General features: G+C 52.4%; 1 protein-coding gene across 1 annotated transcript; it reads right to left on the bottom strand.

The window, feature by feature from the left end:
• Positions 1 to 20: 20 nt before the first annotated feature.
• Positions 21 to 25,592, bottom strand: EHD3 (EH domain containing 3). The gene is made up of 6 exons (XM_070428946.1): positions 24,855 to 25,592; positions 14,691 to 14,867; positions 10,751 to 10,848; positions 3,901 to 4,313; positions 3,037 to 3,201; positions 21 to 632 (listed from the first exon to the last, which is right to left on the bottom strand). The coding sequence occupies exons 1-6, from the start codon at positions 25,079 to 25,081 to the stop codon at positions 105 to 107; spliced, it is 1,608 nt and encodes a 535-aa protein (XP_070285047.1). The 5' UTR covers positions 25,082 to 25,592; the 3' UTR covers positions 21 to 104.
• Positions 25,593 to 27,258: the final 1,666 nt, after the last annotated feature.

The following is a 27,258-nucleotide window of genomic DNA, read 5'->3' as shown; positions in this document are numbered from 1 at the left end:
CCTGCTGTCCGGTTCTCCAGATCTGTGCCCGTGAGTGTGTGTGTGTGTGTGTCCGGCTCTCCCATCTCCTGTAACACCTGCCTGCTCTGAACCTCCTCCTCCCATCACTCGGCAACTTTCCTCTTGGACGGTGGCAGGAGGTGGGCGGGCAGCTCGTTGGGCAGCTCATGCCCCTCCAGCTTGACCTTGATGAGGTGGTTGGCCAGTGCGAACTCCTCGTCATCCAGCATGCCATCCTTGTCAGTGTCCGCCAGCTTCCAGATCTTGCCCAGCACGCTGTTGGGCAGCTTGGAGCGCAACATCTCCTTTTTGGCATTGGCACCCGTGATCTTGCCGTCCACCGGTGACAGGGTATAGAAGATCTCGTCGTACATGGGCTTGTCCCTGGCCACAATCCACTCAGCATCACCGATGCCCTCCCCAGCCCCCTCCCCGTAGCCATGCCCGAAGGGGCCATGCCGGGTGCCCTCGAACGCGCCACCCTTCACCATCGGGGCGGGCCGCTGCGACTCCTCCTGGCGCACCAGCACCATGAGCTGGGCGATGTCGTGGCACAGCATGTCATCCACCACCTCCAGCAGCTTGCTTTTCAGGGGCTGGAATTTGCTAAAGTCCTGGGCCTGCAGCTGGTCCTGGGGAGAGGGGGGAGAAAAGAAGGTGAGGCAGGAAGACAGTGGGCGGAGTGCCTTCCCCTGAGGGGGCGGCTGTCTTCCACTAATGCGGGGAGGCCCACAGCTCTTTGGCCTGAAGCCAAACGGAGCCACATCAAAATCATAAAAGATATGAGAGAGGAGGAGGAAAGCAGGCACATTGTGTTGAGGTTGGGATTTTTCAGGAGAGAGTAGAACCGCTTCAGGGGCTGGGATGGAGCGAGACGGAGCTTGGGGGTCTCTCTACTTTAATAAGGTTACACTTGAAAACACAGAGTGCTCTTACTACATGGTCTTATTCGCTCCTCTAGTGCCCTTCTGAGGGAGGGAAATCACATTTCATCCCCATTTAGGGAGGAAAAACTGAGGCCAAGGCAGCTAAACACAAATCATAAGAGCCCAGGGTTACCCCTAACCAGCTGTCCTTAATCAGGATGCTCCTCGGAATCACCGGGAGAGAGTTTTCACTGACTGGCTCCCCTCCCGAAGCTCCTGACGCAGTAGACGCAGTTGGCACGCAGCTCCCCTCCTGGCCTCCCCACCACACCCCCGCCACACGGTAAGAGAAAGTCGCTCCACTTTGCACCTTCTTGTGAAAGGTCCTGAGTCTAGAACGCCCAGCTTCCCCTGGGCCTCAGGAGTGACGAGGTGAGAGCTCGCCGCTCCCGCCCTGGCTAGGCCACAGCAATCTCAGGACCCGAGATGAGCTCGGGTCCTGCTCAGCCGGAGCCAATAAGGAAGAGGCCAAGTGCACAGGGATAGGCTGGGGACAGGCACCTCGAGTTCCTGCAGAAAAATTCCACCAACACCCACAGCTACATTCCAAGAGCGAGTGTTAGCTTGGGCGTTTCTCACCTCCCTTCAAGGACAGGCTGAACCAGGGCGGTGGGGGCTGGGAGGGGAGGAGGGCAGGGGATGACTAGCTGTTTTCCTGCCCTCAGGGCATGACCTCTCAAGGTCCCTCGGGTCTCTGTGCACAGCTAGGTGTGTTTGGTGGGTTCCCAATATCTTCCAGGGGCACAGTGGCTGTGCGCCACGCCCCCCCCCCATACGTTCTCCCAAAGGACAGCCACTTATGTTATTGATCAGCATACCTAATAGCAGGAGATGGACTCATTTATGTTGTGAAAGAATCTCTCACATTAAAAAAGGGGTTGTATGGTCCCTTTCAAACATCAGCTTCCCAAATGCTTGATTACAGGTCATTAAATTCTTAATGGAAAGAGAAACTAAAAGTTGACCATGTGCCAGGGCACAGTCGATTGAGACACAAGTAACGTTAAAGTAATTTCTGAAGTTCGTGACGGGCTTGCGGTAGGCGGTTATAGGAATGAATGGATACATGAACAAATGTATATTTTGAATGTCTATTTTTTAAATCAGATAGGAAACTAAAAGTGCCTCTTTCAGACTCTAGGGAGTTCTGAAACCCCAGTCTTGAGCTCAGAAACTGGTTCCCAAGCTTAAGATCGAAATCAGCAACAAGAGCAAAATCAATATCACTGCTACGTCTGCGGCTATTAGAGAATTTCTCTAATTCTCTGATTTTTAAAAACACCATATTTTGATATAATACAGAGCCATGAGAAGTTGCAAAAATTACATGGATAGGTAAGTCCCTTTTGCTCATCACCCAGCTTCCCTGGTGGTAACATCTTACTTCATTTCAAGGGCGAGTCTGTGCTGGGCTCTGTACTGAGTACCTTATAAGTATTATCTCACGGATGCTCATAGCATCCATAGTTGAGTATGTCTGGGGCCTTGACTTACAGATGAACAGACAGAGGATCAGAGAGGATTCAGCTGGTATGGGGAGGTAGTTTCTTGCTTGGACTGTGGGGACAGCTCCTGGCTTTTCTATTAGCAGCCCATGTGAATACTACACTCAGAAAACTGCAGGCAGTCAACTGCGAAGATTAATTATCTTTGTACATTGCAATTTGCTAATCCATCAAAGGAGGATGAAAATGCCTTCTGCAGAGGGCTGATTTGGGGAATGACATGAGTCACCATGTGTGATGGTCCCTGGCTCAAGAGAGGGGCCTGTAGTGGGCTCCAAAGATGGCACGCTCCTGTGCAGACTTCTTCTCCATGGCCTATGTCCCCAGCCACTCCTACGTACTTGGGGGCCTGGAGAACCTTCATTAGGTGACTTGTCCTATTTCACATGACATGGTGGCTGTGACTAGGGAACTGGAGGTACAGATCCCAAACATCATGGGACACCCCTGTCCTACTAGGATCGCTGGGGCTCCACATTTCTCTCCAGCCCCAGATATGACACCTGCTAGGCCAGTGACAGCACCAGGAAGGACAGACCTAGGGCATCTCCTCCATACTCAGGCTGCTCACTGCCCTTTGTCCTGGAGCCCCAGACCCTGGTTACCTGCATCCTCTTCAGGTTGGGAAAGTCCCCAGGTGAGATCTGGTGCTCCCGCTCGATCCGGCCATAAATCTCAGCCAGGTTGTTCACCAGCTCCTTCTTCTTGTTGTCCTTCCCGAACACGGAGGGCATCTCCTTCTTCAGAGAGCTGATGATGTAGGCATGGACCTGAGAAATGGGCAGAGAGAACGCTTCTCATCAAGACCTCAATCCATTCCTTCCTTCTTGGTGGCTCGCATCCATCTCTTCCCATAAACCCCTCCTCCTCCTGCTCCTACTTCCGAAATAATTTCTGTCCACCCTCTTGCTCTCACACTTCCTGCAGCACTGAGCTGTTTTTCTAGATCTCGGGAAAGGCGAGATTGTGGGGAGGTTAAGGTCAAGGCAATAGCAGGGATGGTAATGCTGGAGATGATGCTGATGAGGAAGACAACAACAATAGCTAACATTTACTGAGCACTTTTGAGGACACAGGCATGGCAATAAAGGGTTTTACATTCTTATTCTACTCTATCCTCCAACCCTTTCATTTCACAGGTGAGGAAACAGGAGACTGAGGGCCTTGCTGGGGGTGGGATCAGTTTATAAACAGTAGAGTGGAGCTCCAATCTGGCCATCTGACCCCAGGGCCTGTGATCATATCAACCCCTGTATCCTGCCCCCTGGCTGCCAGTGTGGGCATGGCTGAAGCTCATGACGCAGTAGCTACAGAACATGCACACATGGGCAGGCAATGCTCAAGGTTGCAGGTAGCTCTTGCAGGAGACTACCTGTTTGATTCCAGTAGTCAGCTCTTGCAGTTGACCTCCCTGCCCCCAAACACTTGGTGCCACCCATGCTGCCCATCCCCCCCAAGGGCAGCCTCACCTTGGCCAGCCTGGCTCTCTTGATGAGGTCATTGAGCTTGCGCAGGGCAGCGTTTCGGGGCAGACTCTGAATGTCCTTGAACAGGTCCTGCTCCTCGGCCTCAAAGAGCTTCCGGTTGTCAGGGATGAGAAGGGGGTGGGACCAGAAGGAGCCGATGTAGACCCGGATCACCTCCGGGGTGTTCACTATCTTCCCCAGGGACCACATGAGGGCCCCGTACACCCGCATCAGCTGCTGTGTCTCGATCTGGTCGGCTTTGTTCAGCACCACCCGCATCTTGTCCTCGTGGTTCTTGAGGGCCTTGATGACTTCTGAGAACTCATCAGAGATGTCCAGCTTGTGGGCGTCAAAGAGCAGGATGATGCGGTCAACCCGCTCGGCTAACCACTCGAGGACAGCAGCAAAGTCATACCCTGCAGGCAGAGCGACAGTCAGGGGGAGGGGCATTTGGGGCACAGGCTAGGGGTTTGGGGAGATGCACCAGGTGCAGGAGAAATAATACCATTTTGGGAGTCTGATCTGGGTTCAAATTCTGATTCTTCCACTGTTTTTACTATTTGGCCTTGAGCAAGTTACTCTGTGTCTCCAAGTCAGTGCGTTTTCATCTGTCAATGGGCATACTGATAGTACCTCATTAAGAGAACTATAAGGACTAAATACACTGAAAGCCCAGCATATAGTAGCTGCTCAATAAATGCTAATTATTATTAGCACCATTAATCCTATTTAGTCTTTTGATTCGGGGAAACCGGCCCTCTCCATCAAGGAGCAGGGCCTAGGAAAGTGCTTTGGGGGCCAGGCTCTGCCCAGTGACCAGGCAGGGATAGTATCAGTGCCACCTAGAAACAGTCACCCAGTGACTCATCCAGGACCACCCTGCCTGTAGGAGACATAGCCTGGTACACTGGTTGCTCCCACCTCCCAAAGGCAGTCCTTCAGAACTGTGAGCAGGAAGGGGGCAGAGGGCTCAGAAAATCAGGGCAACCTCCAGGATGGGTGTTTAACCCTTTGTACACAATTAAATTCAAAATATTGTGGAGTGTGGGGATGGTTTCCATTTTGGATGCATGGCAGTTAACTGGCTAATTGTGCCCTAGACTTGGCTTATGTACAGCCAGGAGTGGGAGCAGCTGAAAGGCAGGTGCCGGAGCCAATAAGGAAAAGGGCATGGGACTGGCTCTCCCATGTAGTCACTGTGTGGCCTTGGGCAAATCTGAACCTCAGTTTTCTCAGCTATAAAATGGGGATAACAACTGACTAATGAGGGGTCAGTGGCAGAACTATGGCAACAGGATCCGACTGCAGAGGGAGGGGCTGTGCTGAGTCTGGAGGCTCTGCCCCAGTGCCTGGGGTGGACAGGACAACAGTGACAAGGCCCCCTTTCCCTCACTGGTCCCAGGAATGGCTCTCAGACCCATAACGAGAGCTCTAGAGCACCTGCAGCAGCCTGAGGCTCGTGACATAAGATATGGCTATGGGTGGGGGAGATTCGAGCCCCAAAAGACGGAGGGCGAAGCTGGCCTTCCTGGAATTGCTTACAGCAAGTCCGCTGGTTCCAAGAGACCTGAACTGCAGGCGCCCGGCCCAGAGTCTGGGAAGCCTGCAAGGACCCGGGCCTCTCCCCACGGCCCCCAGGCTCCAGCCAACTGGCAAGAGAGTATTCCTAAGTAATGCCAGGCAGGCGGAAATCAATGAGACAAACCCAATAAGCAAGGCAGCTCCTTAATGACCCACTGGCTTTCTTGGAAGTCTAAAGAGAAATGCAGGGGATAAGGCAGCACATTTGCCACACAATCTCATTGATCCTCATAACTCTGCCAATGCCAGGGGTAAATAGGGCATGCACATCTTACAGGGAAGGGAGAGGGAACAGAGAGGTTAAGGGGCTGGCCCAAGCTCACACAGCCAGGTGGTGGCAAACTTGGGACTAGAACCCAGATCCTCGACTCTTGTCCACCTTCCCTTCTTGCTCAGAGCCATGTGCCAGGCTGAGCCCAGAGGGCTGAGCCCTCAGAACAGGCAGTTACTTATGGTCCTGCTCTGCCTCCCCCCAAATCTCTTTCAAGATTTAAAATAAAATAAAATAATAACAAGGCATTGATTTCTAAAAAGTGGGAAGAATTGAGATGACTACGGGAAACAAATGCCACACTATATACCTTCCAGAAGAAGCCTGCAGGCTGTCAGCAAGCCCTTTGGAAGGCATCGGGACTCTCCTGCTGCCCCAGTGTGAGGCCCAGGAGGCCCCTAAGTGCCGGCTCTGCTCCAGCAAGGGTGCCAGGGACGGGCCAGGGCTGTGAGAGTCAGCCCAGACCCTCCAACGTTCCCCAGGGGATGAGTCTGCCTTCATGCCTACTCCCCGCCTCCATGAAAATGGGCTGAGAAGCCACTAGACTGGGAGTCAGGAGGCTGGAGTTCCCATTGCAGTGTTGAGACTGGGCAAGGGGTTCACCTGCTGTAGAGCTGCTGAGCTCACCTGTGCAGGAAGGGGCTTACTGAGCGGGATGTGAGCTCCATGTCCCGGGGGGTGCTTTTGCAGGGTCGGGCCGGTGGGGATTTCTAGCTGAGCAGCCGGGAAATGCGGTTCCCCAGTGAGAGGACACTCAGGCTTCCGGGACCCACCCACTTCTGTTGCTTCCTTGCTCCTTCCCAGTAATGAGTCTGGGCCGGGCACATCCTGTCACTTCCCGGAATGCCTCCCTGCCCCTCTGCTGCCCACCTAGTGCATCTCCATCCGGAGACAACGGCTGCGCGTGACCTCCCAGGCCCAGGTTCTGGGGTGCCCCCCGCGTTCTTCCACCCCGCAAGGCACCTACCCCAGGCCTGGGCAATGGGGCCACACCCTGAGCAAGGAAGCTCTGGCCTGGGGTCTGAGTCCTCCTCCGTGAAGCCTGAGGCCTGGGGAGCCCTTGGGAGCAGCTCACTTTCCACATGGGGCCCAATGGAGGCTCTGCCAATGTCACAAGGGTGCCTTTTTCTGGGAGACACAGCCCTGTGCCAGGCACGAGGCTTGGACACAGCAGAATGTGGCCTGGATTTCAGGCTCCCCACCCCCCTGAGCAGGGTTGGAGGTTCTGCCCTGCCCTGGGCTGACTGAAGGGAGGGAAGAAGTGCCTATCTGCCCTGTGACCAAACCCGGAGCTCTGAGGGCCCCAGACCACAGCCAGATAAAGTGCGTTTGGTTCTATGTACACACTTGGGGGGTGTGTGTGTGCACATGTGTATATGAGTGTGGGTGTTTATGTGTGGATGTGTATATGAGTGTGGGTGTATATGAGTGTGGGTGTATATGAGTGTGGGTATATGTGTGGATGTGTATATGAGTGTGGGTGTATATGAGTGTGGGTGTATATGAGTGTGGGTGTATGTGTGGATGTGTATATGAGTGTGGGTGTATATGAGTGTGGGTGTATGTGTGGATGTGTATATGAGTGTGGTTGTATATGAGTGTGGGTGTATGCGTGTGGATGTGTGTATATGACTGTAGGTGTATATGTATGTGGGTGCATATGAGTGTGGGTATATGAGTGTGGGTGCATATGAGTGTGGGTGTATATGTGTGTGTGGATGTGTGTATATGTGTGTGGGTGTATATGAGTGTGGATGTATATATGAGTGTGGGTGCACATGAGTGTGGATGTGTATATGAGTGTGGGTATATATGTGTATGGATGTATACGTGTGTTGATGTGTGTATATGAGTGTGGATGTACATGTGTATGGATGTATGTATGAGTGTGGGTATATATGAGTGTGGGTGTATATGAGTGTGGATGTATATGTGTGTGGGTGTGTGTATATGAGTGTGGATGTATATGTGTATGGATGTATGTATGAGTGTGGGTGTATATGAGTGTAGATGTATATGTGTGTGGATGTGTGTATATGAGTGTGGATGTACATGTGTATGGATGTATGTATGAGTGTGGGTATATATGAGTGTGGGTATATATGTGTGTGGGTGTGTGTATATGAGTGTGGATGTATATGTGCATGGGTGGATGTATGAGTGTGGGTGTATATGAGTGTGGATGTATATGTGTATGGATGTATGTATGAGTGTGGGTGTATATGAGTGTAGATGTATACGTGTGTGGGTGTGTGTATATGAGTGTGGGTGTATATGTGTATGGATGTATGTATGAGTGTGGGTGTATATGAGTGTAGATGTATATGTGTGTGGGTGTGTGTATATGAGTGTGGATGTATATGTGTATGGATGTATGTATGAGTGTGGGTGTATATGAGTGTAGATGTATACGTGTGTGGATGTGTGTATATGAGTGTGGATGTATATGTGCATGGGTGGATGTATGAGTGTGGGTGTATATGAGTGTGGGTGTATATGTGTATGGATGTAGGTATGAGTGTGAGTATATATGAGTGTGGGTGTATATGAGTGTAGATGTATACGTGTGTGGATGTGTGTATATGAGTGTGGATGTATATGTGCATGGGTGGATGTATGAGTGTGGGTGTATATGAGTGAGGGTGTATATGTGTATGGATGTAGGTATGAGTGTGAGTATATATGAGTGTGGATGTACATGTGTGTGGATGTGTATATTTGTGTGGGTGTGTGTATATGAGTGTGGGAGTATATGAGTGTGGATGTACATGTGTGTGGATGTGTGTATGAGTGTGGATGTATATATTTGTGTGAGTGTGTGTATATGAGTGTGGGTGTATATGAGTGTAGATGTACATGTGTGGATGTATGTATATGAGTGTGGGTGTTTATGTGTGTAGGTATAAGCTGGAGCCTCCAGCTTCTACAGCTCTGTGAGGAAGGAGGAGGAGGGACTCTGCATACTGGAAACCCTCCTCATTTGGGGTCCCCTGACATCTGGGAGTGTGTGACCCTCCCTCCCCTGATTTCCTGGTCTCCTTGGAGAGCTGAGTCAGCACTGCCTGGGCTGACGATGCAGTGCTGCGGCCCAGCTCCCAGCTCCGGTTTCCACCACAGGCTGCTTTGCTAGCAGCTGCACTTGTAGTCTGGATGCAGGAGGGCAGCAAACAAACTGGCCTGGGCAGCACTCATGGGGCATCACTTCTCCCAGAGGTGGGGCTTAGACACGTGAGATGGGAGAGGATAGGAAGATGGCCAAGCAGCCAATCTGCACAGGGCAGCCCCTGAGGCCTGAAGATGAAGGCAGGAGAGAAGGCAGAGGGGTAGAGGAAGCATGGAATGGGACGGGAGCTGAGGAAGGCAGGGATCCCCGAAGCAGGGCGGCCACACACAGCTGCACAGGCTGTGCACCCACAGCTGCAGGGAGGCCATGCACACAGATTACCCTGGGGCTGTGGAGTGGTGGCCCTGGCTGGCAGGTCAGGGGAAAGGAGGGAGCACTCTGAGATCCAGACCCAGAGCTGATGCCCATGTGTCCATGACCATTTGTGGACCTCACAAGGTCATACGATGGGTCATTACTCCTCGTTACACATGGGAACAGTGAGACCCAGGGGGACATGTGACCTGTTGAGAGCCACGCAGGTTCTAAACCCCCATCTCTGAACTTGAGTCCAGCCTCCTTGGAAACCTCCAGACCCACCTGTCAGGCGGCACTGGCCTTGCAGGTACAGGCCCACCCACCTTTAGGGATTGAAGTCTGGCTCTCCAGAGCCACCTGGAGGAGACAGGCTGCCCGTGGGAATCAGTGCAGCCTGGGGGAGCGGGTGCTGGCCCTGGCAGGCCGTGACCAGGCGGAGGGGGTGTCCGAGCCTCCTGCTGCAGCACAGGCAGTCTGCAGAACACACCTGTCTGTCTGTCTGTCTGTCTGTCTGGGTCGCAGAGCACAGGGGCTGAGGGAAGCAGACAGCCAGCTAAGGGTTCAGGCGAGGCGAGAGTTCCAGCTGCTGCCCAGGCCAAAGCCGTTCCTTCCCGGATGCTGACTGCCGAGTGCTGATTTGGCTCTAGCCCAGCTCCCAGCTCCCAGCTCCGCTATCGGACGGGTGTGCCTCGTCTGCTTTTCTTGCCAGAGATACAGGGCACAGAGAGGGTAGGGCGTCACCCGGGGCACACAGCACGCTGCGGCTGGGGAGGCTGGGGGTGAGGAGCCGGGAGCAGTTGTTTTTAGCTTTAAACAGCATCGGTCTAGCTGTAAAAGGCAGTGATGATGATGGTGAGGATCTCTAACACCTCCTGCTAACTGGGCACTGCTATGTGCCAGGCAGAAGGCTCTTAATCTGTATTATTTCTTTTAATCCTCAAACAACCTACCCGGTAGATAGAATTATTTCTCCCTACTTTACAGCTGAACCAACCAGAGCAAACAGACCTGCCCCAGTTCACGCCGCCAGGAGGTGGCAGAGGCAGGCTTGGAACCCTGGCAGTCTGGCTCGAGTTCCAGCTCCTAACCACCCTGGGGGCGGCTCCCTCATGAGCGATTACCCCCTTTCTGTCTGGAGTGAGCAGTTTTCAAAGTGCTCTCACATCCCAGCTCCCATTCCCAGGCCCAGAGCATGCTGTCCTCATGCTGTGGAGGTGAAGTTCTCTGCCTCGCCTGCCGCCCCTGCAGAGCTGCAAGCTCCGGGGCGGAGACTGCAGGGACTTCAGAAGCAACCAGGGTCCGGCCCGCGTTAGGTGTCGCTTGGAGCATGAATAACCTCGATGAGGGAGGAAAGGCAGATACTGATGTCTCCCTTTTACAGAGGAGAAGACAGAAGCCAACTATCTCCTGAGCCACAGTAGACCCACCCTTGTCCCCTGGCCACTGCCTCGGACCATCCCATAAGCACACAGGGCAGCACTGGCTCATCAGGGGACAGCAAGGCCCTAGAGGCCTCGCTCCTGATATAGAAGCGAGAGAACATACCAGGAAGAACAGAGCACAGAGCCAGCCAACCCTACCTCGGCTGATCCTCTGCTTTTCCCCAGAGAGGATGCCTGGCGTGTCGATGATGCTGATGCTCTCCAGCACGGGGTTGGGCAGCTGGGCACACACGAACCTGCAAGGACGACAGGAGTCCGAGGTGAGCCACTGTCCTCTCATTGCCTCTCACACTCCCTTGTTTCAGCCGCATGCCCACCTTCCCTGCCTGGGGGCAGAGGTTCAGAAACCTGGCTGCCTTCCCATGCAGACGCCCAGCTCCAGGTCAGACTTAGCCCCAATGCTGAGCCCAAGACCTGTATGCTGAGGAAGCTCCCGGGGGATCCTGGGCAGCCAGGGTCCTACACTGTGACCCCTGCTGTCAGGGACACCAAGATGTCCAGAACTCGAGCCCTGCTCCCAGGGAACCCAGTCTGGTGAGGAGAGGAGGCATGCACGTGGCCAACCCGAGGGAGGACAAGCGAAGGGTTGGAGAGATCCAAGGGGGAGAGATGGAGTCCAGGACAGCTTCCTAGAGGAGGCGGCACTGGAACGAGCCTTGATGAAGGGGGTCACACCACCCAGAAACATTTGTTTAGGCCTCAAAGGGCTATCCAAATATCAAACTTTGCTATTAGGATAGCAGTCAAGCCTTATTCAAGGAAACATTTACAGTGTTACATCCTGGAGTCTCAACATACACGCTGGTAAACCTAACTTAGATCCTTCTTACTTCAGCCTTCTCTCTCATATGCCATTTTTGGTGGAAGCTCAAAAGGTGTCTTACTCTCCCACGTATATTATGTGAAATGGCAGAGATGCAGGACACATGGGAAAAAAAGGGTGGGGGGGAGGGCTTCACAGAGGAGGCTGAACTTGAACTAAGACTTCAAAAGATAATCAGCATTTGCCAGGCAGATAAGAGTGCAGGCAGGAAGCCTGTGTGTGTGTGTGTGTGTGTGTGTGTGTGTGTACCAGTGGATGGGTAGTGGAGAGAAGACAGTACTCCAGACCGAGATAAGGGGTAACAGTGAAAGAGCAGTGTTATGGGTTGAATTTTGTCCCCCAAGGAGACCTGTTGAAGTCCTAGCCCCCAAGGGGTCTAGAATGTGGTCTTATTTGGAATAGGGTCTCTGTAGATGTAATTAGTTAAGTGGGGTCATATTAGAGTAGCGTAGGCCCCTAATCCAATAAAACTGGTGTCCTTTCTAAAATTAAGTTAGGGTAACACTGGTTAATAACATTATGTAAATCTCAGGTGTAAAATTCTATAAAACAACACTCTATAAGATAAGAGAACACATGTGAAGACAGACATGCACAGAGGGAAGACGCAGAGGTTGGAATCACGCTTCTACTACCAAGAACACCTGGGCAACCAGGAGAGGGAAGAAGCAAGAGAGGATGAGCCTCTAGAATCTTCTGAGGGAGCATGGCCCTGCCATACCTTGGTTTCAGCTCTGGCCTCCAGAACTATGAGATAACACATTTCTGTTGCTTTAAGGCACCGAGTAGCAGCCCCAGGTAACTAATAGAAGTAGGTGCAAACACAGCACAGAAATGAGAGAGAGCATGCACCATTCCTGTGGGTACACATCACTGAGGCGAGGACAGGAAGGCTGGAGTGGCCAGAGATGAAGCTAGACAGGGAGGAGGCAGGAGGCCAGATCACAAAGGGCCTTGAAAGTCACATTAAAATTCTGGATTTTATACTGAAGGCAGTAGAAACCCATTGGAATGCTTTAAGTCAAAGAATGACATGATCAGATATGATGGTTGTCAGCATGTCCAGTTCAGTTCCACAAATATTTATGGAGTTCCTGCTACATGCCTGGCACTATCCCAGATAAGGGGGGTAGAACAGTAAGTGACACAGCCCCTGTCCTGTCGAAGCCCATGTTGACCATTACACCGGAGACCCAGCCACATTCTGCTCCTGGGGTTCTATGGCACACCCCAGTGTTCTACAATACATTCCCCATCTTGCTGAAACTAGTTTGAGCTGGGTTTCTGTCATTTGGTATTTGGGGCCATGATTGTGGCTGAGGCCAAACCCAGGCCAAGCATATGGAGTAAGAAGCGCAGGGGGTGATGATGGGCCAACGAAGGGTGACAGCAAGTCATCAGGGCCAGAGAAGAAGGGGACACAGAGGAGACTGGATGCAGACAGGGCCTGGCCAGGGAGGCAGGAGGAGAGGGGATGGTGGTCAAGAGAGACAAATACCAAAGAGGTAATGTAAGGGTGGAAAGAGGCCCTGCTTATGATCACTAAGAGGTCACGGCGACCTTCACACAAGCAGCTGTGGTAGGGTGAAGCTACATTCCACAGGCTGGGGGACAGGAAGACACGAGGAGATGAAGCCAAGAAACTTGGCTGTGAGGAGAGAGAGAGAGAGAGAGAGAGAGAGATCTGCTGTAGGGTTTTCAAGAGGAGATTTTCGTGTGAAGAGAAGGAGCCAAGGCAGGGTGAAGTGGTCAGAAGGAGAAGCAGTCACTGATGGGGAGGGTCCCTGAGAAGATGTCCCGTAGCCCAGGACATGAAGAGGCAGGATTTAGACCTTGTGAGGACAAGAGAAGCCACAGCTCTCTATGCCCCGGGTGGAGGAAGTGAGGACAAAGGCAATGAACTTGTTTATGGGTAGACTGAACAAACAACGAGATGGATCTGGGTACACATCACTGGTTCCCATTCTCTCTAGAAAGGAAGGGAGGCCAAATGCTATAAGAAGGAGGTGAGGTGATTGGAGAAGGGCGGGGATTTGACGAGGGACACGGTGTAGGCTGCTGTAGGCTGGCTGAGGGGCACAGAGATGGGCACCCGAGGTCTGGGGTGCAGTCTCCTGTGAGTAGCTGCAGTGAAGCTGCCCCTCTCTCCTGTTGCCCTTGCCATGGACATGCCTGGCAGATCCCCAGCCCATGGTCAGAAAAACACGAAGCTTCTCCAGTTCTGGTCACAGGGCTCCTGCACTAAGCCACATTCTTTCATTCCCCTCTGGGTGGAATGTGGTTTGCCTGGAATGTTGGATGGTTGTTGTTTTTTTTATACTTTCAGTGTCACCTCGCTCATCTTTGATCACCCATGTCAAATGCCAGCTTCCCACAAGACCATCTCAGTGCTCTTGCCTCGAAGGAGGGTATTAGTATTATCCTATTTCACAGACGAGAAAAGTGAGATACAGAGAAATTAGGTAATTTGTCTGAGATCCATGGTGCTACTTGGTAGGATTTGAACCCAGGTCTGTCTGAAGGCAAAGCCTATAGCCTTTCCCTCTCCTCTAAATACCTCCAATTAGGGAAAGTAGTTTAAAATTTTCCAGTGCAATACTCATGCAAACATGTGGTGTGGGTTTATAGAAAAAGTGCAATCAGGGGATCAGGTTAAGCAGAAACAGGAAGACCTGGATCAGCCTACCAAGCATTCCCTAGAGCTTTTTCACTCAAATCGTCACAACAACTCTGGTGTCTGTAGGCTTTTACTTGTGACCTGTCCAAGGCCACACAATGAGGTTAGGAGGAAAGTCAGTGCTCAAACTCAGGACTTCCACCTTAAGTCCAGGGTTCGTTCCACCAATGGAAAACAGTGTCCAGGAACAGAGAAAAACCTTCCTCTGCCTCCTTCCACTTGGATGCACATCCCTTTGGCGGCGCAGGCAAAGGCTGGGAGTGCTCTCTGCTCTTACTGGAGGTGCAGATACGGGGAGGGGGTGGTGTGTGTGTGTGTGTGTGTGTGTGTGTGTGTGTGATTCACCTTGCGGTACCCTTCCCTGCTCCTTGACCAGGAGGAGGCAGCCTAACGTTTGCAGCTCCCACATCCCTACTCTATAGTGACTGGCTCAGTTGCATTCTGAGCAAGGAAGGGACAATCAAGAGAGCCTTTAGGTATGGGAAAGGCACCATGCCTCCCAAGACCTGGCCCTGTGCTTTCCCTTCTCATACTCCAAGAAGAAGAAAAGTCAGTGTGTATATCCCCTCTGCACTCACCTGTTCAAGAAGGCATTGCCAAAGGCGTTGAGTTTCCGGAAGGGTTTCTTAGGATCCACCACCAGAGCGTTCCCAGGGATGACCCCCTCCACCTCACCCTGCATCACAGCAATGAAGGAGTCGGTGGTCGGCTCGGGCCCAATCCTCATGCCTGGAAAATCCTGTTCCAGCAGGTACCTGGCAGAGGGAGCACAGTCATAAAGCAGGGATGCTGCTGGTAGATCAACACTGAGCATCTACCACAAGGCAGGACAGAAGGGCAAGGTCCAGAGCCACGAGATTTCTCGGCAGGGAGAGATGACTGCAAGGCAGGGTTTCAAAGACGTGGCGGAGGAGGTGGGATTACCACTGAACTTAAAATACCAAATCTGTTCTTGGTTCTTACCTTTTTCTCTCCCCGAGTCAGTAGGGAAAAAATGCAAGGTTTGGGCTCAGGGCTGGAGCATGGGTGGACAGTGATTGCTGCACAGAGTAATGCAGACTTTACAATTGAAGGTAACCTGCTGGCAGATCTGCATAAAGACTTGGTTAGAATTAGAGCACCCATGGACTCTGCCAGCTTTCCACGGGTCATTATTTATTTATCTGGTTAGTTCTTTAATAGAAAACTAGCTCATACATGAGACAAAAATACAGCCAGTGTGCCTGACCGGCGTGGCTCAGCGGTTGAGCATCGACCTATGAACCAGGAGGTCGCTGTTCAATTCCTGGTTTAGGGCACATGCCCAGGTTGCGGGCTCGATCCCCGGTGGGGGGCGTGCAGGAGGCAGCCGATCAATGACTCTCTCTCATCATTGATGTTTTTATCTCTCTTTCACTCTCCTTTCCTCTCTGAAATCAGTAAAAATAAAAAAATACAGCCAGTGTGACAGCTACATTATGAAAAGTGGGTCTCCATTCCCTCTAGACTTTTGGTCCACTCTCTAGGTGCCAGGTCCCTTTCTGCGCTCTTCTCCTAGCCAGAGCAGTGACAGCCCAAGGTCATGCCCCTCTAAACAGCCCCCTTTAGAAGTCAAAAGCAAAGGCACATGATGAGCCAGAGAACGAAGAGAACAGCTCCTAAAGACAACCGAGTCCTTTAGAAGAAGCTCAGAACGGCTTTGGGCCAAAATAGCATGAGGCTGGATTCAGGGGAGGAGCCCAGAGCTGCCTCCGGTTGGGACTGACCAGAGGAGAGTCCCAGGGGCATCTTCCAAGACCATGATGGACGAGGAGCTAAGGGTGTACTGACCAACAAACACAGACTCTGGGGGAGCCCTCACTGTGCTGAGACCCTCCTGAACTTTGAGGGCCCCCAGGAGAAGAGAGGTAGAATCAGAGACTGTTAGTTGGGAGGGGAACATGGAGACCTCCTGGACCAGTGGTCCTCACCCCGGCTTCACAGCTGAGCTACCTCGGAGCTCTAGCTAAGGTGCCTGGTCCTCACCCCCGGAGGTTCTGACCATTCACTCAGAGGGGCCTTGGCCACTGGTGCTTTTTTAGGAGCTCCCCAGGTGACCCAAATGTGCAGCTGGGGTTGACAGCACTCCCATTTTACTGATAAGACCTCTGACACTCCATAGCATTTCCACATGCCAGGCATCACACCAATCATTTTGGGAACATTATCTCCTTTGGGTCTCACAGCAGCCCTCTAGGTAGGTATTGAAGAAATGGAGGCCTGGGAGGGGTATATGACTTTCTCCCAAGTTAAATAGCTAACAGTAAGAACTGAAACCCAGACCGAAATCAATCTAACATCAAATCCTTTGCTCTTCAACTGCCTTCTACCCTGAGGAAGTCACTGCAGAGAGAGCTGATCCAGGCCTCTGGAAGGTCAGGCAGAGCTGGGACTAGAGGCCATGTCTCCAGGGCCCAAGTGCTCTGCCCATCCCATGCCTCCCCCAGGTGGGCCTGCAGCAGTGGTCCTGCTCTGCTCACAGGGTGGTGGCCAGGGAGACGCGCTGGGGTTTCTTCCGGCTCATGGGTCCCCTGCCCGTGCCTCTGAAAAGGGTTCAGAGCTGTTACATGACTCTGTGGTTCAGGCAGTTTAAGTAGGTTGCTATGGGTCCTCCCCAGGGAGCCAACAGAGAAGCTGGTGCCCAGAAGGCTCCCCTTCCACCTGCTGCCGGCACACACCAGAGGGTTTTAGGTGGCCTGGGGAAGCCCTTCGTCTCCCTCCAGCATCCCAGCCCGACAATCTGGGTGTGAAGCAGGATTTCCTCCATCAGAGGACCATTGTGAAATCTGGCACTGCGGCTATGAATGAGGAGACTTCCAACAGCTGCACACTGGGCGAGTGCTTCCTGCTTTCTCAATGTGCCTTCTCCTCCAGGCCCTCACAGGAGAGGCAGGGAATCTCAGCAGCCTGGGGCCAGCAGGCCTGGTTTTTGAACCAGGAGGGACATGCCTTTCAGAAGGCACTGGGCCTCGATGAACCTCAGTACCTACCTCTATAACACGGGAGGTAATAGTTCCAATTTATCAAGCACCTGTGATGTGCCAAGCACTGTTCTAGATTTTCTATGGATTATTTCATTTCATCTTTACATCTACTCTGAGGTGAGTACTATGACCCTCATGGTCAAATAGGCCTAATAAGAAAGCCCACCTCACAGGGTGTTCTGAGGGTTAAACTAGTTACAGTCTTTCAGCACTTAACCCAGCGCCTGGCACCCAGATTTATCATTCCATTTTAAAGAGCAGGAGACAGAGGTTAGACAATTTGCCTCAGGTCATGCCATCGGTAAATAGCTGAGCTCGGATTTGAACCTGTCACTTGGATTTGAGAATGTATGTTCCTAACTACCACCGTTACTATCTCCTTTCCTGCCGTAGGTCTCCTCTTGACCAGGAAATGCAAAAAGGCTGAGCCCCACATGGGACTAGAATGAGGAATGGGACAAGAAGGCCACAAAGGAATATGGCTTGGCAGGAGGCTGTCCAGGGCCCAGGCCATGGGAGAAAGGTAGGCTCTGGGTCCCACAAACCCAGCAATGTACTCACCTCCATACGCGCCTGCCCTAGGGGTTCTCAGCAAGGCCTCAGTGAGAGACGCGTGGCATGCAAAAGCTGTTGCTACCAAGTGACCAGAGCAGGCCCCAGGCCCACTGGCTCTCAAAGGACATTCTTGGGGCTTAAAAATAGTAAAGCCAGATTTCCCTGGGAAGACGTTTCATGAGAACCAACACCGTGCCAGGGGAACCCCATCCATTCTGTCTGTGTGCCAGGAGCCCCTGCCCCGTGAGCACGTGGGTGAGAAGCCCTACGCGGAGCCCTGTAGTCAGGTGGCAAGTGTGAGTTCTGAGGCAGGAGGGGCTGGTGGGTGACCAAAGGCGTGAGGGAAAGCTGACACAGACAGAAGTGGGAAGAAGCAATTCTGAGGCAGCTTTGAGAACAGTCAGACCGAACAGTGCCAAATGGCAGTGATGGAGTCTCCTGCTGACCTGGGCGGCTCAGATTCCATCCCTGAGAGACGTGCTGTGAGATCAGATGATCAAAGGGTGACTTCCCAGCACGACAGGGCCACTTCCCGAGATGAGCCGGAGCCCCAGCCTGAGTCTGTCTGAGCCAAAGACAGGAGGCTGGGCCTGCTGTCCTGCCCTTGTGGCTAAACCCACATGAGCCCAAACTTGCTGACCATACAAGGGCCTGGAGGAACACAGAGTCCAGAAAAGTCACCAGCACATCCAGGGACACAGTGGGGCCGGGCAGAGAACCGGAGCCGGGTAAATTCTCAGGAACATTTGGGTATGGCTTGCAGCACCGAGTGCCCCCTTCACAAAGCCTCCACTGTGTCCAGAAAGGACAACCTATTGAGGGATCTCATCACTGCTGCTCTGTGGGAAGTGATACAAATCGCCTCTGTTGCCAGGCGCAACCATTCCCACGGCAGCAGACACAAAGCCAAGTGAATTCAAGCCTGGGTGGGAACGGCTGAGACCAGGACGTGCAGGGGTAAGGAGGGGCTGCTGAGTGGCAGGAGCTGTTCTGGGACCTTTACCCAAATTATTCCACTGAATCGATCCTACAAGCACTGTGGGATGGCAGCATTATTTCAGTTTTGCAGTGGAGTCAATTGAGATATAGATTGCCATAGTTCATGGCCAAATGAAAACATTTAGCAATGGTAAGAGCTACGATGTTGGTGCGCTGTGCCCCCCCCACCATGCCATCCCCACCATCGAATGAAAAACAAGTAAATACTAAAACCATAAAATAGGTGTATGGAAGTCCTACACAAGGCTGATTTTTTTCTATGAGAACCACTTTTCTATACGTTTTGATTCAGTAAATTATTTCATGGCATTTTCCTCATTTGTGTGTGTGTGTGTGTGTGTGTGTGTGTCCTGCTTGCCTGGCACTCTAAGCATGCGGTCTGCTTTAGTGGTGACCTAAGCACCCAGGGAGAGGCGTGGAGCCAAGACTCTTAACGCAGTCTGCTTCCAAAGTACCCCTCTCCAGAGCAGTGGACCAGACCTCAGCTGAGCTGCCGCTGGGCAGGCGCCAGGGAGGGAACAGAGGGGCGGGCTCCGCAAACATGCTGCCGTGGGCTGGGAACTCTGCCTCGGCTCAGCCCAGAAGGCACCTTCCTGGGTGGCTCCTCCATCACAGATAGGACCTTGGACATATCACCCAACAGCCCAGTGGCTCAGTTTCCCTGGTTTATAAAAAAGGGGATACTCCTTGGTTTCTAACTAGCCAAAGGGACGGCTTGAAAGTTTTGATATGACACCCATGAGTTTGGGAAAAACAAAGGCTACACCAGACATTTGCTCACATTGGAAGAGACAATAATTAGAGGAAACAAGCACCTCATTGTTGCCTGTAAGTACTCAGCACATTTCTAGAGTCTCCAAATCCAGTCCCGATGCCGCCTCAGTGAGGCCTTAACTGATTCATGCCGTCATCCCAACCCTGACTTACACTCTTCCCAGAAAATCACATAGCTGTTAATTTGCATATCTTTAGTAGATTCTGAAGGCACATATCACTTTCTGCCTTGTACCATAGGTGTTCGTGTTATAGATCTGAATCTTTGGTCTGTCTTACCTATGGACACAGACAATAGGGTGGTGAAGGCCTGGGATGGGGTGGGAACCAGGTGGAAGGGGCAATGGGGGGAGGAAGAGGGAACATCTATAACACTCTCAAACATTTTAAAGATTTTTTAAAAAATTAAAACAAAAAATAAAATTAAACGGAGTCCCAACAATCATACCTGCCTTGTCAGCCTCAGGGGTTTTAGGGAGACTGTAAAGCACCCCAGAGGCACAAAATGAGGGAGTAGGTGGGAGGGACCCCTGATGGTGCAGTTGAGGTCTGAGTCAGCTCTGTGCTCCTCAGAGCAGAGCAGCCACCACTGTCCCTGGGGCACAGCAGCCTTTGCCACCGGATGAGGTGACCCCAGCACAAAGACAAGTGGCCACACTGCCAAGCCTCCCGCTCCCCTCCCCTTGCCCGCCCACTCCCCAGCACTGTGGCTCAAGCCCCTCTTCCAACTCTTCCTGCACACCCCCTCCTCCCGCCCCCTCATCCTGGCTGTGGGAGGGGCCAACAAGGGCTTCCCCCACCTCCTGAGGGCCAGCCTCTAAGCCTCTGGTTAGAGAATCTGCTGGAAAGAGGAGAGGGAAGGATAAAGCCCCAAGCAGAGTGCCTGCAAAGGAACTGGAGCTACATTGGTCCTTTTCCCTTCTAATCCCAAGTAACCCTCGGAGGCAGCTGTTACGATTCACACGATAGAGGTGAGGAAACAGGAGGGATAGATCTTGCTAACAAGGCCTCTTGTTGTTGTCCGCTGGAGCCCAGGTTCTGCTGCGTAGGCCGTGTTCTATCCATGGTCTGGCCCCATGGTCAGCAAACTGTGGCTCGCGAGCCACATGCGGCTCTTTGGCCCCTTCAGTGTGGCTCTTCCACAATATACCACGTGTGGGCGCACGTACAGTGTGATTGAAACTTCGTGGCCCATGAGCAGAAGTCGGTATTTTGTGGAAAAGCCACACTGAAGGGGCCAAAGAGCCGCATTTGGCTCGCGAGCCACAGTTTGCTGACCACTGGTCTGGCCTCATTGCCAATGCTGATGGGGTGGGGCCCCTTCTCCAGGGTCCTTCTCCTCCCAGGCAGTGCTCCTCCTGATGCCCTCCACACACCTGACTTCCAAGGTGGATCTTAAGCTGGACCTGGGGCAGGTGGATCCAGCCTCACTTAGGGCCCAGCAGATCCGAGCCCTGACAGGAAAAGGATGTCCACTGAGCTCAGGGTGGACAGGACAGAGGTGTTGCAGGGACTGTGCCTGGTGGGATAGACCTGGCAGAGGTCAGTGGGTCTACCTGGAAGGGGGTGGGATGGTGATGCTGTAATGTACGGGGTGAGGCCTAGGCGGTGAGGATGAAGCAGCCACAGGTAAAGGCTGAGTCACTTTTGAGGAGGATTCAAACATCTCCCTGAAGAAGTGGGAGAGGTTGAAAGGGTCAGCTAGTAGCAGCTCCCACTGTGTGCTCATACTTCAGAGTCCAAGTCATGCTGTAGAAGGGCCACCTGAGCCTTGAGATCAGCCCAGACCTCCCTGTGCAGACACAGGCAGCTTGGCTCTAGGAGCCCTAGGCCTGACCCCCGACCCCCAATCCTCTATTTGGCCTCCCTTATGGCCCCTGAGAGCGCTGGGCTTTCTGCAGCCCTGGGACCAGCCGGCTATTCACCTCTGTGACCAGGGGGCCAGATGGGGCAAGGGAGGAGGGATTCGAGGCTGCCTGCCAGGGGAAGGAAGAGCGAAGGGAGAAAAACAGCAGAGGCAGGGAAAGGCTGCCAGGCCCGAGGGACACAGAGCTACTGTACTCCGAGCAGGCAGCCTGTTGGAGGGAGCAGCCACCAGGCCAATTTATTGTTTATTTTATTACTCTGGGTTGCCGGGCCGTAGGCCAGAGAAGTTATTTCAGGCAGAGATCATAGCCCATTAATTAGTTGTTAGAAGAATGCCCTTTTCTGCATGTTCTTCCTGAGAAAAGGAATAAACCCTGCGGCAAGTACATATAACTGAAAGTGGGTGGGCACTCGGCAGCGGCAAAGGCCCGGGGGTGGGAATGAAGAGGCCAGTCTCTATTCTGGAGAGAAAGGTCCCTCACAGGCTCAGCCTGGGATGGAGGGGAGAAGCGTGGTGTCCAAGGCAGGAAGCAGGGGTGGGGAGGACGGAGAGGCCAGGGCACCCTGAGAATCTACGCCCCGCACACCTTCCTACCCCAGTGCAGCCTGGGAGAGGGGTGCTATACCAACTTATCCTCTTGGAGAGCAATTCAGCAATAGGACTCTGAATAGCAAAATTGAAAGTAAAAGAATAAGTAAATAAAATAAATAAACAGAAACAACGCTGCATAACCTTTGGCCTAGTGACTTCGCTTCTGGGAATCTCTGAGAAAACAGTAAGTGGAAAAATATTACCCACAACGATATTCAGAATGATACTGCAATAGCAGAAAAATCAGAAACATCCTAAGACATTCAAAAGAAGTAGACTGGAGCCGTGAATAATTGCATATACATACAGCGAAATAGCACGAGGCTCTCGAAAAGAATGCTTACAAAGATTTTCAAATTTACATGAGAAATGCTCGTGCTGTAAGCGAAACAAATCAGCATACAAAATTACATTATGAATGATCTTAACCGGTGATAAAATAGCTAACCATACTGGAAATATGTATATATTTATATACATGTGAATGATATCTAAAATGGTTTCCCTGGAGTTGTGGGATTATGGGTGATCTTTCTTCTTCTTTCGTACATCCATTCTCTGCATTTTCCAATTTAAAGAAAATAACTGTTCAGTGGATTTAATGACAAGGAAGGAAAACATGCAATTTGGTTTGGGAAGGCGTCCCTGTGCTGTAAGCCCTCCTTCCTGCCCTGCTGGCCCACTCTCCCCCAAGGGGAGGCGGCTTTTGATGCATGAGCTAAATTCAGTTACTGACATGAGTGGGGAGAGAGAACTCTTGTACTTGGAGGATAAGAAGCGGAGGGATCTGCCCCTCCCGGCCTTCCTGTTTCCCTCAGATAATGAATAATCTATGGTAGCTCGACCCTGCCACTTTCTTAGACCCAGTTAACAGCCAGCATGACTCAGGCGAAACCAGGAGAGAGTCTCAGACAGAGGCACTTAAACCGGTCTGATGCTTGGAGATCCAGCACCCTAGGGACACCTGCCTTTCCCCACTTTCCCTCCCATTCTGCAAATACGGGGAACCTCCTGTGGCTGTGACCCCAGGCGAGGCCCCAGGAGCTAAGGCACCGTTGTGTGTGCTGCTGTTACAGGAAAGAGAAGCTCTAAAGAACCAAGGTGTGTCCAGAGGGCCAGAGAAGGCTCTGCAAAGGCAGGAGCCGTCTGTTAACGGCCAGGACTTCCCATGGGGGCATAATACAGACCAGAGAAAGGACACAGGTTACAAAGGAATTGTGCACAGAACCCAGGTACCTCTAGAGTGTGTTTGGCAGCAATGGGTATGTAATAAAGTAAAGGAGATGGGTTAGATCAGAACCCTCACCCTAAAGTCCATGGTGGTCCTCGGGCCCACAGGATTATATATCCATTTGCAATGTATGTGTATTTTTTTCTAAAGATAAGTCCAGCTTTCATCAGATTTTCAAAGAAGGAACTAACTTCTAAAAAGTTAAGAAGCAATGGGTTCAATTCATAGCGAAGGGTCCTTGTAGTTCCAACAATATAAGATCCAAAAGCCAACCGGCCCACCCACCTCTCCCCCTCCCCAACCTGGGTACCAAACTTGTTCAGAAATCACTCAGTCTCTCCAAGCAACTGAGCCCAAGGCTATCCGCCTACCCAAGGGCGAACTTGATCTGGTGGTCTATTCAGACACCACATGTTAGTGTGGGGCACGCGCAGCTTGCAGAAAGCCTGTGTTATGAAAGTTTACCGTTAAGAGAACATTTGTATCTAGAGAATCAGTAACCAGACTGTCCCGTTGCTGCTTTTCTTGCCAATCAAAGACGAGAGCTGGGTGTTGCAGGTGCTCAGTCAAGGAATGGAAACAAGAGCACCCCGCTTTAAACCCGGCAGAGATGAGCACCGTTGACTTTTGGAGGCCACGGGACCCATCGCTACGCTGTAGGAGCCTGCCTCTCAACATAGAGGACCATAAGCACCAAGAGCTTGGCCAGGGCTGTAGATGAGGCCAAGGATAATGGCTGGCCTTGAAGGATGTGGGGCCTGAGGACTGGAGAGAAGCCTGTTGTCTAAAGATAAGAAGGATTCTCATCCCTCTAGTGGCCCATGTGCGGACCTCTCTGAAGGCAAGGTGGACACGCTGACTTCTGGCGGATCTCTCCAGCCCAAGGACTCAGTAATTCAAGAGAATGGATGACTCACCCTCAAAGTCACAGGCATGTGGCCAAGCGTCTCCTTCCCTGGGTCCAGGACCAGCATCCCACATTGGCCTCCCCCCAGGGAGATGCCTCTGGACAGTGCATCTAACCTCTCCACGTCTCAGTTATCTCACCCGCTAAGCTGGATGAGACAATCGTCAATATCCCTTCCTCCTCTAAAAGATTTTAATATTATTACCGAGCCATTACGACCAAACAAGGGAAAAGATTTTAAAAAACAACATGCACTTTCTGGATATACTGCTTCTGTCCAGTCTCCTCTGCTTCGTGAAGGAAAACGATAGAAGGACAAGTGGCGCTTCAAGGCAGGGGAGCCACAGGGTCCCCAGCCCACCTCTTCAGCTGGAACTGTAAAGCCCCTACGTGAATGGCGGAAGCCTTTAAAAGGCAAGGGAAATGGAAGTGGCCATGAAGGGCATGTCCCTAAAAAGTGAGGGTGTAAGACATTCCCACACGGGACTCTTGGGATAAGGGATTTCTCACTCGTGCCTCCTGGGCCTTGCTTTCACCATCCATAAAATGGGAAGAATAAGATGGCTCTGGTTTTTAACATTTCAAACTGACCACTTGAGTCAGGGCTCTAAGTACAGTGGAGAGGCATTAGGTAGGAGGGGGTGGGGGACCAGTAGTGAAATGGTGGGGTAGGCTTCAGACACATGGTCATGCAAGATTTCTTCAGAGTCCTGGAGAGAAGACAGTACCCAGCCTGGAGGGGGCACCAGGAGTGAATGGAAGGCATAAGCGCTGGGGGCAGGGTGGGGCTGCCGGGGGCGCCCTGGGCTGGCTCACCTGATGAAAGTGGTCTTCCCAGTGGAGTACTGGCCCACCAGTAAGACCATGGGTTTGTTGTCAAAATCGGCATCCTCCAGGGCGGGCGAGTGAAACTCGTGGAAGCGGTAATGCTCTTCCAGGGGCAGCAGCTTGCTCTTGTAGAGTTTCTTGAGCCCCTCGCTCACCGTCTGGAAGACCTCGGGGTCCTTCCTCCGGCGGTCGTCGGTACCCAGCCAGCTGAACATCGCGGCGGCTGCTCGTCCCCTGCGCGCAGCCCAGCAGGAGGGCGCGGAGCCCCGCGTCCGGTGCCCTTGGCTCCTCGGGGGAAAATGCCTCGCAGGGCGGGCCCGCTGGGCTCGGAACCGCGCCGCCGCCTCACCCGAGCGCGGGGCTCAGCCGCACCATGACTGGGGCAACGCGGCGGGGCGGAGAACGCGCTCTTTCCAAGCTCCTGGGACCAAGCCCAGCCCCAGCTTCATCCAGCGACCAAGGCCGGAGGGAGGGAGGGAGGGAAGAAAGATCGGGGCTGGGCGGGAGGGTCGCTATCTTGGAAATTAAAGTCGAACCTGTAATTGAACTGCCAGATGCCGGGGTCCGGGCTCTTCCCCCAGACCGCTCCTGCTCGGACCCGGGTATAGCTAGGGGGTGCTTCGGCTGCGCTCCTGCCCAGCCCCGTCGCTCGGGAGATGCGGCGGCGCTCCAGCCCGCGGTCAGCTCGGCGTCCGCAGCCCCAGGCGCCGGTTTAAATGCCAGCGGTGCAGGAAGCGGGCTCCCGGAGGAAGTCCCCGAGTACTGGCAAGGCCGGCCCGGCCGGCGGGTCCCGGCGAGGAGAAGCTGAGCAGGGCGCAGCCATGTTTGTGGGCAGATGCTCCGCTGGGGACCCGCGGCTGCTGCCTGGGAAGCCAGGGATGCTGAATCCTGTGGGAAGGCGCCGGTATTTCAGTCCAGGCCTCGGAGGGTTCATTTGGGAACAGCGCCCTCTCAGGGACAGCTGCGAAGACAGAGCTGACCTGCTCATCACTCTCCCTACTTTGAAAAGGGCTTTCCTTAGGTCCTGAGTTCCATTCCTTAAGAAGGCAGGTACCCTGGTAGGGAATATTTTTCTTGGGGCATGGAAAGAAGAGTCCAATACCAGGTTATACAAAAGGACCCAAACTGTAGCTACCCAAAGTTTTTGCTAGGTCTAGGATGAAGCCAAAACCATTCACATTCATTCATTCATTCTAATAAAACAAGCTAAATCCCTGTCAGTACTGAGCTGGTAATATGGGCTCAGCAATTTTGGTGACTGGAAACAAAGCTGATAAGCACATACAGACTCAGACTTTCCCTTCTGGGAGCTCCAGTCCAGGCAGGCTTCAGAGAGGAGAAATGAGTGGCAAGCCATGGGCTCACAGGAGGGAGGAGGTATTCCTTTTGTCTGGATCATTTGAGGAAGGCTTCACAGAAAGCATGCCTGTGACCTGGATCTTAAATGATGAATCTGCAGAGAAGAGGGAAGACATCCGGCCAGCGTAAAGGGCATTTGCAAAGGCACGGAAACACGGAAGAACTTGTTTTGGTGAAGGCAGAATAAACAGTTTTGCTAGAGTATAATGTGCAGGAGGGTGGAAGGGAGTATCTGAGGCCAGAAAGGCTTCACTTGCCCAAACAGGAATCATATAGGGGATAAGGAACCAAAAATAATGTTTTTACTAATCATCGTTAACATTAACTAAGTGCTCACTCTGTGCAGGGGCCTGGGCTAAGTTCTCGGTGAGCACTGTTGCATTGACCTTCATGGAAGCTCTGCGAGACAGATCATATTATCAAAGAGAAGGGAGGTGGGGTGGGTGGGAACAGTTGTAGGCCAGGTGTAGGCAAAAGGAGTGACTTGTCTATAGAGCACTTCGATGCAATAATAAAACCAACTCGAAGTCAATCTGCTTTGTATTAGCTCCATTCTCACCCTCCTCCATGCCAAGGCAGATGGCTCCCCCACACTCCCTTCCACAGATGAAGAAACAGAGTAGGCTAATGGGCCAGGTGGGACTGCTAATGCTGGTAGCAGTGTGGGGGAGGGACTGGAGGAGCAAACAGGCTGGAGGCCAAAAGACAGGCTAGGAAACTATTCAAAATTTAGGAGACAGCAGTAATCGGGATTGGGGAATAGGTCATATTCAAGAGAGATTTTTTATAGTATAGAAATGACAGATCTTGGTAAGCAATAATAGAGAGGAAATGAGGATAAGTCGGAGTCTCAGATGATTCTGAATTTTCTACTGTAAGGGAGAGATGGTTGGAGACACTCTTCCACCAATTAGGGGAGTCAGGAGGAGAGCAGATTTAGCATTTAAAGATGATGTGTTCAGCCTGAAGCATGTGTGGTTGAGGTGCCTGTGGGAGCTCCAAGTGGAGACTTGGGGAAGCTGCAGGAATTTGG

This window comes from Myotis yumanensis, unplaced genomic scaffold, assembly GCF_028538775.1.
Source record: "Myotis yumanensis isolate MYYU_CA2020_CCGP unplaced genomic scaffold, mMyoYum1.0.hap1 SCAF_11, whole genome shotgun sequence".
Classification (NCBI taxonomy): Eukaryota; Metazoa; Chordata; class Mammalia; order Chiroptera; family Vespertilionidae; genus Myotis; species Myotis yumanensis.
The sequence above is the reverse complement of the archived record's forward strand: the minus strand, read 5'-3'. Positions and strand labels throughout refer to the sequence as shown.

What these genes read in the sequence shown, in the direction of transcription:
- EHD3 (XM_070428946.1), bottom strand. Translation starts at nt 25,081, where the DNA reads ATGTTCAGCTGGCTGGGTACCGACGACCGCCGGAGGAAGGACCCCGAG. An exon ending in GGGAAGACCACTTTCATCAG is followed by an intron (nt 14,868 to 24,854) that starts GTGAGCCAGCCC and finishes TCCCTCTGCCAG; the next exon opens with GTACCTGCTGGAACAGGATT. An exon ending in CCAACCTGAAGAGGATGCAG is followed by an intron (nt 633 to 3,036) that starts GTAACCAGGGTC and finishes CCCTCTCCCCAG; the next exon opens with GACCAGCTGCAGGCCCAGGA.